General features: G+C 50.9%; 4 protein-coding genes across 4 annotated transcripts; 1 reads left to right on the top strand and 3 right to left on the bottom strand.

Moving 5' to 3' along the window:
• Positions 1 to 766: 766 nt before the first annotated feature.
• Positions 767 to 1,996, bottom strand: J4E92_005560 (uncharacterized protein; the record flags this gene model as incomplete). The annotated part of the gene is made up of 2 exons (XM_051496940.1): positions 767 to 1,800; positions 1,993 to 1,996. The coding sequence occupies 2 exons, from the start codon at positions 1,994 to 1,996 to the stop codon at positions 767 to 769; spliced, it is 1,038 nt and encodes a 345-aa protein (XP_051352600.1).
• Positions 1,997 to 3,430: 1,434 nt separating this feature from the next.
• J4E92_005559 (uncharacterized protein) lies at positions 3,431 to 3,808 on the bottom strand (the record flags this gene model as incomplete). The annotated part of the gene is made up of 2 exons (XM_051496939.1): positions 3,431 to 3,579; positions 3,631 to 3,808. 2 exons carry the CDS (start codon positions 3,806 to 3,808, stop codon positions 3,431 to 3,433), a joined length of 327 nt encoding a protein of 108 aa, XP_051352599.1.
• Positions 3,809 to 5,648: 1,840 nt separating this feature from the next.
• Positions 5,649 to 6,137, top strand: J4E92_005558 (uncharacterized protein; the record flags this gene model as incomplete). Its single annotated transcript, XM_051496938.1, has 1 exon — positions 5,649 to 6,137. The coding sequence occupies one exon, from the start codon at positions 5,649 to 5,651 to the stop codon at positions 6,135 to 6,137; it is 489 nt and encodes a 162-aa protein (XP_051352598.1).
• A 1,146-nt stretch (positions 6,138 to 7,283) lies between these two features.
• On the bottom strand, positions 7,284 to 8,103 carry J4E92_005557 (uncharacterized protein; the record flags this gene model as incomplete). Its single annotated transcript, XM_051496937.1, has 2 exons — positions 7,284 to 7,865; positions 7,921 to 8,103. 2 exons carry the CDS (start codon positions 8,101 to 8,103, stop codon positions 7,284 to 7,286), a joined length of 765 nt encoding a protein of 254 aa, XP_051352597.1.
• Positions 8,104 to 12,467: the final 4,364 nt, after the last annotated feature.

The raw sequence follows: 12,467 nt of genomic DNA, 5'->3' as shown, positions 1-12,467 counted from the left end.
ATGCCTCTTAGTGGTACGCTCAAAGCGAGTTAATGTGCTTGTATTGTCTTTTATACCTGCCGTGATGATCTGTCCGGCAGCCTGGCAGTTGCCGTCTTCGAGTATCCGAGCTGGACAGCGTATTGATAGTCTTGTATTAACCCTCTGAAGCAGATACGATGCAAGGCATTTTGCCTTGTTCGTAAATGAGTTCTGCTTGATCGCTTCCACGTTTCGCAAGATGTGCGGCTGTGTTCAGTCTTCGTTCAGCGTTCGTTCCAAGGTTATCGAAAGTAGCTCATCTTAGATATCTTTGGGAGAAACCCCATGGTGTCTGATGTGGCGAACGTGAGCGGTAGTGTCGCGATCTTGCCAGGTTCATCGTAGTCTCACACCTGCACAAGATGCTTCAACAAGACAAGCATCGGCAGGCGCGGCGGGCTTGAAGTCATGCTCGAAATATTCTGCACAAGCCAATGGTGATGATATTGGAGGGCTCAGAGTCGCGTGGGTTTCTGAGGTTTACCGACAAGTCCGTACAATTGATGGTGCAACGGGAGGAGAGGCGCGCAGCCCCGCGCGACATGGACGCGTCGCAATCCGCCAAGCCTCCAGGAACACGCTAACGGCGGCCAGTGAGCATCATCATTCGCAAGTCATGCTGGTATCCTTCTACAATTCAGGTATGCGTTCAATGTCCTTGTCATTCTAGATCGATACAAGGATGCTAACTTCATAAAGCACATAGAATTAAGATGGCTCGAATGGCCCCACCTACGCAATGCCATCAGCGCGCGTTACCTCTTCCACCGCCCCAGCCAGCGAGAGCCCATATGCCCTTGACCAGCGCATCCTCTCCGTCGTGACCTCGCAGACTCATCCGGTTCTTTTCCAGCTGATGCCTTCGTAACTCGTCGTATACCCCCACCAAAACCTCCTTGAGCTCGTCGCCCGGCTTGCCCTTCCAAGCCGCCCCTCCTCCACCAATCTTTGTACAACAACGCTCAACCACAAGGTTCATGATCTCATGACGCTTGGTGGGATATGGATTCGGTGCAGGGAAGTGAGCGATGCTCTGGCTGATGAACACGGTATAGAGGTGCAGCAAGGGGAAGTAAGGCGACTCGATCTGTTGAGAGGCTTCGATGATGTAGCGCCACGATATGTCTACTTCGCCGATAGGTAGACAGGCATTTGCGCGCCAGACTAGTCTGTTTGCGCGCGGGTTCTTGGTCAGCCATTTTGGTAGCACAGCACCTGCGCTGGCCATCAAACGTGCGAGCCGAACCAGCGGGATCGCAAGACCAGTCGCTACATTGGGGCGACCCAAAGAGTCCCAAGATGCGGCCACGAGATTGTAGCAATCCAAAAGAGAGTCTGGCCGCCGATCGTCGGGCGCATTGGTGCGATGTGCAGTGTTGATAAGGGCGGGAATGATGGCTTGGTCGAGAATGGAGGTCACTGTGAAGGCACCGGTGGGCTCTCGTTGCCAAAGTATCTCCAGACCAGACCATATCTTCATCATGAAAGCATGGAGGCGTTCGGGCGGCTGGTCGCATATTGCTTTCCAGATTGAGGCAACATCGAAGGTTGCGCGTGGGTTTGGTTTGGGGACCACGACGTAACGGCAAGTTGGACAAGCATTTGAGTTTCCCCTACCCTCCTTCAGCCACTTCTTGATGCACTCATGACCGAAGATATGCTTGCAAGGCAGCGCCGCAGGCTGATGGGTCGCGCTGAAATGCTCGGTGCAGATGTTGCAAGTGTCTGCGGGATGCAGTTGCGTGTTGAGGAAGTTGTCCATGCCTGCTTGAACGAGGGCTGCAAGTTGGTAGAGACTGAGTCGAGCAGCTGGCAACTCAGAGCTTGCAGTCGATAGACATGTTCGTGGAAATGCATCAGGTGGGTGAATCTGTTTGCAGTGGACGAGCGATTGTGAAGGAACAAAGGCATGTAAGTTTGCGACTTCACGCCTCTGTCGTGTGAATTTGAGATTGAATACAAGTAGCTAACTCATAGGAAGACACTGGAAACAGCTTCCGACTTCAGAAGAGAACTTTGTCGTGAAGGGATTTCTGGTCGCATGCACTGCGAACCTGGTCGACTATTCTACCCTCGGTGGCAGGATTAAACGTGAAGAGCCATGTGGGCTTCTTCCATAAACGCAGCAATGTCTCTGGGGCCTCTGAGGAGAATGTGGCGTCAGTCACGGCTTCCATCGCCATGCAGGGTGCTTCCACTCAAGGTTCGCGATCTCGTCATCTGATAATGATGCGAGCTCTGTATGAGCTTCTAGCTGCCTCCTGTCCCTCTTCCTGTTGTCGCGGGTCATCCAGAGCTTAGTGAAAATCGCCACGACTGTCCATGTCACTGCGCAACCCAAGTTGATACCATTTCCAATGGCATAGCGGGGAGAGTCGCCAGGTAGATAAGTCCAACTGGCGATGAGGGCGCCAACGTAACCAAAGAAGACGTTGGTTCCAATAGCAATGCTGCGTGCAGAGTCAGAGAGCACGTTTGCGCTGACTTGTGCGTTCGTCATCGCGGCCAACGAGAAGCATGTTGATGCGCAAAGGAAGATAGCCGCGTATCGAACACTTGCGTTCATTGTCGCAAGGAACATCGCATACCCAGCAATTACAAACGGTCCCGTGAATGCAATGAGCGTCTGCCGAGAGTTCATTTGCCAGCTTATGGTCGTGATAAGAATAGTGCAGACCACACCAAGAACGTACGGTGGCACAGTCAAGAGCTGCTGTTGGACGACGGTGCGATCTGGGTAAATGGTACGAACGATCGTTGGCAAGAAGAACGAAATGGCTATGACAGTTATGCTGTCAAGCAGGAAGATGAACGATATCGCAAGCGTGATTGGGTTGGAGAAGCCGCGTCGAAGCTTCAAGGTATCAATCTTGTCGAGCAACTCGGTTTGGTTGAGACGCTCGGATTTGATCCTGCCAACTATCATCCGTATCTCATCTTCGGTCATCCAGCGTGCAGTGTCCGGTCGGTCAGTCAGTGTGAAAAAGGCCACGACAGAAAGGCACATGGTGACGATTCCTTCGATCGCAAAGATCCTTTCAACAGTTATTCAAGGACCTGCAGCATACAGGCTGTTTGCTTACATTTGCCAACCATCGAAGAAACCGACGGAGCTCAAGTTCAGGATAGCCGAAGCGATCATGCCACCGAAAGCTCCCGCGAGAGGGGCCATGGACAACCACAGCCCAAGACGAAAGGTCAATTCCGACCTTTTGTACCATCGTGAGAGGTAGTAAACGCATCCAGGCATTACGCCGGCCTCGAAGATCCCAAGCAGGAATCGAACAGCACACGCCTGAGCGCGGGTTCGTACGAAGGCTGTCGCGATAGACATGGCACCGAAGCCAAACGAAGTCATCGGCAGAAACCATCCAGGGCCTACTGCTACATCAGAATTGAACAAAGCGCTCTAGTCATCGTGCGCACCGATCAATTTGCAGCAGAGCGTTGCTGGCATCTCGAAGATTATGTATGACACGTAAAACGCCGATAATACGACGTTGTAGTCATATCCCTCAAGCTTGAGATCCTCCTCCATGCCAGCTATACGGGCGTTGCCTGTTGTGATCAGTCTGTGGGCATAAATAAGCCATGCGCAAACGGCCTTACCGATGTTCGTTCGATCGATGAAACACAAGAGATACAGTACAATGACGGTAGGCAGGACGCACAGGTCGACTTTCATCAGTAGCTTCCTTTCCCGACTGCTTGTCACGTTGTTCGAATTCGGCTCATCGTGACCTGCGTCGACCTCAAAGGTCATCTCGCCGGCGTGCTCCCGGTCCATGATTGCAGATTTGAGAGTAAGTCTCAACGCGAAAAGCGACTGAGAAACGGCGCTGACATGCTTACAAAGGTGGGGTACTAGCTTCCGGATGAATCGATCCTGGCTTGCATGGAATCCATGTCTGACAGCGGGTGGCAGCAACTCCAGCTGCAGTCTGCGGTCGTACGAACCAGATGCTAGCCGCAATCGGACTAGTGTTTGAACAACGAGACATCTACGACTGTGCAGCAAACGTCCATGTCTTTGTCACCAACATTTGCCCACACTACAGCACTAAATTTGATACAGAATGTCACGCCTACAACAATTCACTCCCATAAGCAACAAAAGAAGCTTTGCCACAGGCCCCAGCTCGAGGCGCGCAACTATCGCGATCCAGCCTGGTCGATGGATGTTCACTCGGCAGCGATCTAAATCGTAAAACCCTAATCGCTTTCACACACTGTTTGTGAAAACTCAAAGAAGCCTCCGCGCACCCGTCTAACTGAGCGGGTGTCAGTTCATTTCCTTGACAATTTACTCTAGCCATTAAACCAACTACCCGGCGTCCGAGCTCAACCTCGACCTTAGTTGGACCGACCGAAATCTCACTCCGCTTACGTCATTCCTGGAATTCTCGGCTGGGCCGCGACCCCGTTCTCAAAATGCCACGCAGGGTGAAAAAGTCTCATGTCTTCGCGACAAAGTCTCGGCCGAAGCGGTCAAACACTGCTCTAAAGCAGAAACGACACTTGCCATCCAATACACCGCCTACCCTCGAACCCTCCTTCGATACAGAAGAACCAAAAGAATCGTCTGAAAGCGGAAGATCGTCGACAGCATGCTCTGAAGTCTCAAGTCGTGATGGCCTGTTTCCTGAATCGTCTACGATGGCCACGACCCCTTCGATGAGTGTAGAACTACCGAAAGTCTCTGCAGTATCGAGCTCTCAATGTATGATTTCCAAGAGCGCTCTTGACATTACCGCCTACCCTTCATCCTCTGGTTGCGCGAGCGATATACCCGCAGTCCCGGAACATGAGTCAAGTCCACATGAGCCCGAAGCTACTACCTCAGAGATCGAAAACGTTACGGAACACGCCCCAGAGAATTCAGACAAGCGAAAGCTCTCAAAACCCCCAATAGACCGCCTAGGCGACAACAAGCATACCACATTGAAGCCGATGAACCCGTCTTCCATGCGCCGCACGAGAAGCACTTTCAAGTCGCTAGGCCCGAGCATAATATTCAACTCGCTCTTCGGTGGTAGAGATGATCTTATATCGACACCCATTCCATCCTCCCGTCAGCCTCCTGCAGCTAAACCTGCAAAATCGGAAGTTGAACAAGTTCCAGCATACGCGACAACTACACACGCTGCGTGGTTCAGTAATCCGGCCAACAAAGTTGTACGTGGTGTACCGATGGGTATCTCGCGAAGCGTCGCCGAACTGCAGCGTATTGCGCGGCCCACGACTTCTGTGCTGGATCTCGAGACGTCGGTCTCCGCTCTTTCAGCGCATCAGTAATATTTGACTGGCAGCGTCGCACAAACCTTGGTCGCATCTCCTACGATGATATTTTTTGCGTTTGATCTTCGGGTTTGGTACGTTGAAGCATTACGAGTGCCGTGAGTGGCTCGCTATTAAGGGTCTTCGCCAGAACATGAGAACCATGGTTGTGCATTTGAGTCAACACATGAGATATTTTTCAATAAAAGACCACGTCTCCGGTTATTGTTTTTTTTTAATAACCTCATTCCCGAATGCCAAGCCTACTCTCAAACAGAATCCCAAAAGTTACGTCTAAATCACAAGCGCATCCAAACCACATCCGCGCCCACACCCACATACCGTCCACCATGTCAGGTATCTTCAGCAAGCTCATGGCCTACTTCTCGCCAACGCCAGAGAAGCCAACATTCCGAATCACCGCACTCGTCGCACCCGCAACGTCACAACAATACTTCTCAGACTCCAGCTTCTCACACGCCGATCTGATTGGCATCAACGAAACCATTACCTTCGATGTCGACTGCGATGTAATCCCCAAAAGCATTCGCTGCAACTGCCTAGCCTCGGGACGCGAATGCAAAGCAGAGTACCTGAAGGAGCACTACGTTATTGAGTGGGCAGCGGGCAGTATCATGGAGAACGAAGAGGTGGAAATTGGAGGAGAAACTGTACGCAGGGAGAAAAGAGGGCGGCCTAAGATTTGGGAGGGTTGGTGCAAAGATGGTGGCATGGTTTATCTGAGCCCTACGGAAAGGCTGAGGTGTATCGAGGGTTATGACGAGCATGTGAGGGAGGAAAGGGAGAGTAATCGGTTGAAGAAGGCGAATTCGTTTTAGTTGGGCTGGTTATCGGTTGTTTATGCCAATACCTTCATGTTAATCTCAACCAAGAGAGAAGCTCAATAGGGCTACAGCCTACAGCAACATGAACACATTCAAAGTAGGTGACATAACGTTAATGTAGGCTCTAGACCTGTTCATTTTTTCCCTACATGAGGTGCCTTCTACAATCCGGTATCGTCAGTTGATTGTGAATGCGCAAGCGAAATATCCACGGCAGTGTTAGCGCATCCCCAATCACCAATCAACAATCCACCATTGTCTTACACAACGCGTTCGTTTGTCGCCCACAGCCCTCTTCACATCGTGCGTCACATGCGAACACTGACCCCATAGATTCTTTGTTCATTCACCACACTCATAGACACAGCCGCCGCCTCCAGGTCATTCTTCGTACCGGGTCTGCTGATACTGCGTCCCTGTTCGCAAGCTTCTTAAATCTTTTCCACTGCTCACATACTCTTGTAGTCAGGTAAACTACGCCCGAAGTCGGAAATGTCGGCTTACTTTGATCCTCTAGGCGAAATGGAGTCGAACACCACGAAATACACCTTGACAGTCCTAATTCCACCTAGACCACCGCCGCGCTGGTTGCCCAGCATATTCAGCAACAAACCATCTACAAACACAGACCTTGTGGCTGCCGCACACAAACTGCCTGCATCGAATACCAATCCCAACTTTGATCTTTTCGAACTCAAAGACATCGATGTTCTAGACACTAAGACAGTCATTATACGAAGCGCATGGTTTCCATGCGATATGAGGTGTGCGCATGTTCAAAAAGAGTACGAATGTAAAGAAGGTTGCTACTTTCTCGAGAAGGGTGGGGACGTGGCAAGGTGGCGATGCAAAAGGGAAGACTGTGAGGGACATGTATACTGTGGGAAAGTCATGACGGATAAAGAAGGAAAGAGCTGCTTTGGTAAGAATGGAGAGAGAATGGTATGCTTGGAGAAGAGACCAGAGACAGATTCTTAGAGGACTTTGGCATGATAACAATACGACAAGTGAATAGACGAATCAGGATGATATTATAAGCGTAGGTATTGAGTGACGATGCGTAGATGCATAAAGGGTATTCGCTAAGCTAGAACTCGTATGAACTGCGCAGATGAAAGCGATTATCTCACCATTAGACTTTTACAAGAAGAAAGCGGCAACAGCGGCACCAAGACCTGCCAGAGCTGGGACTTGAACCATGTGGGCAGCGCCGGTGGCTACTTCCTCAGGACCGCTGGAGGTGGCAGAAGCTCCAGAGCTAGCAGCAGATTCCGAGCCAGTGCTTGCCGCTGCGTCAGAGCCGGAGCCGGTACCAGTGGCAGATCCAGAAGCTGCGGATGTGACAGTGGAACGGGACGCTGTTACGGAAACGCTGCCGGCCGATACTGATGCGGCCGCTGTGGCACTGGGAAGGGAGTCACCGCCCTCGGTGATGACGACGGCGAACAGGTCGAAGTAGCCTTCGGGGAACACTGTACTGAAAGAGAGAGCGGCATCCACACCGTCCGGGCAGAGGGAGGAAGCGTATTCTGGGTCAGCGCATAGAGAGCTCATTTCGGATTCGAGGCCAATGGTAGTTTGGGTGCAGGTTGCCTCCGCTTCGTCGGTGTTCTGGCGCGAGCATGCGCCGGAGACGGTCACCGTCACGCCGTAGTGGTCATTGGAGGCGTCATATTCATAGTAGGTGTTGCCTCCGACAGTGATGGTCGAAGGGACATCGGCCTAGTCGCAACAGATCAGTGAATGTTATCGATGATTTCAACTCGTTGTTACGCACCAGTGAGTCGTCGAGGGTAATACCCTGCACAGCCACAGACATGATAGTGCGGTCGTTGTCAACGCTGACCACAGAACCCTCGTACGAAATGCCCATATCGCCTAGACCGGGCATCCAGACCTGAGCGGTCGTTTGAGCCGCAGCGTAAGAGGCGAAAAGCGCCACGGAGAGGATCTTAGACATCTTGCGGTGTTGATTGAGACGAGCAATGTGGGGTATAGTAACAAGTATTAGATAAGAGTCTTGAAAAAGATTGGCAACGAACGACAGGCAGTAACGAGTGATGCTTGGCGATGAAGAAAAGGTTCGTCGAGTATGGGATATCTAGTCTACTTATTGGGGAGATTCGGAGGCTGATCGCTTAACTGACAGCGCATGATGCGGCACGCCTAACCGGGCGGCGCAGGCCCCCTAAAGACCACCAAGCCGCCTTTCTAGGCACACCGGCATCTGATATGGTCTAGCTGCGTCTATTCGTGCGACTGTTGCCTAGGAGAAATCGCGCGCAAATCCTCCGCAATTTTCGTCGAGTCAAGCCGAGTATGCTGTGGAGTGACGTCGATGTTGCTTGGTGATGCGCACTCGAAGCCATGAGTTAGAGCTGCCAAATTCTCGTACTCGGTCAGCCAGATGGTCTACTGTTGAAAGCTTGCCATGTTCAAAGATACTTCGTCTTCACGCGTGTAACCTCGATGCACTGGTGACGATTCGTGTGTGAGCTAGACTTGACAGACGGAAGAGTTTGTGGCTTGCAGCATGGCCCATGCATGTTTCGGTGCGGCGCTCTCTGGGCCAGTCCATGGGTAGCAACCTTACCGGGACCGCAAGCGAGGGCACATATGTATGCCAGCCCTATGCAGGCTCTAGTTGTTCGGGAAGGCCGCAATTTAGAAAGTGCGCGATTTGGGAGAGATTTTGCGAGGTGGAGTTCGGGATGAAGTGGGAGAAGCGGATGCGTCAAGCGCTGCTGACATAACCCGAGCTCAGAATTGTCAGAATGGTGGCAGGCGTCTCCACGAGCTTTCTGGTCGTGTGTATCGTCACACAACACATCCAATTCTTCGTACGATAACGCGCATTGTGGAACTAAGTGTGCATTACAAATTGTGTAAATTAAGGGAAAGATCAAGGGTATCGCGCTCGCAAAAGTAATACAACGCAGCACAAACGCCAGGCCTGCCACACAACCGTTTTCAGCCATACCCGCCGGGTGTGACAAGCTCTTCCAGCCCACCAAAACCCCCGAGTCACTACCACCGTCACACGGTATACCACTCTGCCTTCACGTGCCCCTTCGATATTACCACCCCGTCGACGCGCATAGGTATTGGGCTCGAGGTCGTTTGGGAGACCGTAGTGTGGCATCGGCCTCATCCTCCATCAGTCGCGGATCATAGTATTCCCGGCCATCTCAGGCGCCGTTCTGGTAGTATTGAGCTCCACGGCGCATACCACTCGAAAAGTTGTAGTCATCGTCGTCGTCGTCCCTCGCGCGAAGGAGATCCTTGGACCAGCCCTGGAAGGGCTTCTTGAGCATCGACTTCAGAGACGAAGAAGTCGCAAGTGCATGATGCATGCTCGGTGAGGATGAGCGTTCAACTGGCGCCGTCACGGAAGAGCTGCGGCTCGATGGCTTGGATGTTTGCGCCACCATGTTGAGGGTATTGGGATTGAGTGTGAGATTGGATATTTGAAGGAATTGGAGACTTGTAGGTTCGGAACGAGAGAGAATGATTGCTAACGTTCGCTTGCTCTGACAGATACGCTCCCCCGAACTGTCGGTCTGGCGCCTCACTATATACTTCTCCTATCGCAAAGTCGAAACGCATCGCTCCCAACAATTGTTCCGCCGAGTCATCACCGAAAAACCTCATACCGAAAGACTGCATACCTTGATAAGAAGGACCCACTGCTGTCTTGCATTTTCAAGACTGTAATTACGATCATTGGTCAAGAAGCATGTTTTCATGATCTAGCCTGAGTAAAGCATTGCACATGTGGCGAATCGGGTACAACTCGGACTTTCGGAGGCGGTCGGCGGCTGAAATCGGGACACTTCGGAATGCACGAGACATAAGAAACCGCCAAGCAACCGGACGATCACAAGCTTGTCAAGACAATATGACCAAGTGGGAATGGCAGAATGATATTTTCTAGTCTTGGAAGTTTTGCCTTCTTGTACCAGAATCCAAGACAGGACTGCGACAAAGACCTATGGTCAGAAAACTGTCTGGCGATGACCCGCGACCACTTGAACAGTCATGTTCAGCGCAGGGTCACAATAGCTGCCAGCGCTGCTGATATTGAAAAAGCCATTAGATAGTAGACTTTAATTTGCTGCGCGTGCGCGGTGTTGTCCGCAATAACGCTCCGCATCGCAACCCGGTCATTCAGTCTCATCCCTTCCTGCCCTGAATCTATTCAGAGCTGTCCTGGCTTCGTTTATTTGAATCATTTCTGCCTCGTTTTGCTCTCTGAGAATTGCCAACATCTCAAATAGTTCGTTGATTTGTCTAGCGAGTGATTCTGATTCTTCCAACAACAACTCCCTCCATGGACCGGGACTAGAAACGATGAGCGTGGTGCGACACATCGGGCAGGTTGCATTTGCGTTTCTGCGCAGCTTTGCGTGCATCCAGGCGTATAAGCAGAGCTTGTGGAAAATGTGAGGCAAGGGACAGGTCTTCGTCTGGACTACACCAGTGCGCGTGATGGAGGATGCGTGCTCGATGGGTTCCGATGGATCAGCCGTATGATCAGCCCTGCAAATATCGCATACATCGTCATGCTCAACGTAGTGGTCATCCTGGAGGTTGTCTACACTCTCATCGAAAAAAGCGCTAAGGCGCGCATCGATGGCAATGTCGTTGGACATACTGCTCAGCCTCAAGGTTGAGGTGAGCGAAGGGGGTGGTGTATGAGGAATTTGAGTTTAGGGTAAAGCTTTAGTGATAGTGGCTAGTGGTTGAGTAGAAAGAAGGTCCATAAACAGGTGCCAAGTTTGGGTTAGCAGATCCATCGTGAGAAGCACGGCTACGACGGTTTCCTTCTTCCCCCAATTCACTTGCGCCGGACCTTCCAAGCATGAGTCACACACAAGAAAGGCCATGAGTACCGGGGTTCTAATCGCAGCAACTCAAGAAACCAAATAGAAGAATCTGGTTGATCACAAGAGCAAGGTCACATATAATAGATGTACAGTTTAGGCGCTGGCCTCGGCTTCCATCGTATTTAAACAGAGGCTGTAGTGTTACTAGGTCACTAGCACAACTCAATCACTTTCGAATACCTAGATAAGCCCTGTTCACGTTTCGGCCACTGACAAGGTTGATGGAACTAGCTCGGCTCTCTTTCATTCCCGTTCCTTTGAACGTTGCACATTGAAAGGCACGCTTTTTCAAGCCGCGATTGCGTGGTTTCCAAACGTGTTTACCCGTCCAATTGCCGCTGCGCTTCTTCCTATTGACATTTCTGGCCAGATCGACCCTGTGTCAGCTTCCGTCTACGCAACGTCTCTTTAAGTGCACCTTACACAGGGACAAAGCTAAACAGGTCTAGAGCCTACATGAACGATAGAATATCTATTTTGTATGCTTCTATGTTAATGTAGGCTACAGGCATGTTTAGCTTTTTTTCTAGTCAACGTGAGTGTGATGACTGCGATCTCGCTCATTTGAGTAGTACCTTGTGCGTATGGAATCGTGATGTATTGCGGGAGTCGTAAGTGGCTTGTCGCTCTGAGTCATGGCAGTACTAGTGGATAAAGTAGATGGCAACCAAAATACGGAATCGCACACGCCATCAAGGGCCCTCCCATGGCACGAGTCTAGAAAAACGTATAGCCGCCAAACCTTGCTTTTTATGTGTGTGAAGTTAGATCTCACGCTCGGTCATTAGTCGTGAACTTCCAGTATTTGGTTGCGGACTACCATCTTCCCTGGACGGGGATTGGTCTTCTGCAACGTACCAGATGTAATAGATTTAGAAGTAAAGTCCAACACTTATAGCTACCTCGGTTCTTGATGACTTCGGAAGATGGAGGCACGTGCGCGCAGTGAACCAAAGTTGAGTAGGCGACACCATGGTTATATTTGCTGATACTTTGCTCAAAAGACGAGGTGCTATATTATATATAGCACAAGCCGCATCTGTATACAACATATTTCTTGATGGCGTCGCATCGTCACAATTTTCGCCATCCACCGGCCACCCAATATATTACAATGTCTACTTCTCGAACCGAAACCCACATGTTTGGACGATTTCCATACATCGTCCTCCAAGACAACTACTTCCAAGAACATGAAACCGTATGCATCATCTGCTACAACGACACAACAGCTGATTTCGAGCTACAGGATGCGACCCCGGCGACTCCCGACCCCGAAAACAACATCCGCGTTATATCGCCAACATTAATTATTCAGCTTGGCGTGTGTCAACACGTTTTTCACGAGAGGTGTCTTGTAAAGTGGCTTCAAGATCAAACGAGTCGTTTTCTTCATGGCAACTGTCCCATGTGTCGCAGGATGCTCATCTTCAATCCG

The sequence above is a fragment of the Alternaria infectoria genome (assembly GCF_024043175.1).
Source record: "Alternaria infectoria strain BMP 0036 chromosome Unknown scaffold_8, whole genome shotgun sequence".
NCBI lineage: Eukaryota > Fungi > Ascomycota > Dothideomycetes > Pleosporales > Pleosporaceae > Alternaria > Alternaria infectoria.
This window is presented reverse-complemented; position numbering and strand designations above follow the sequence as displayed.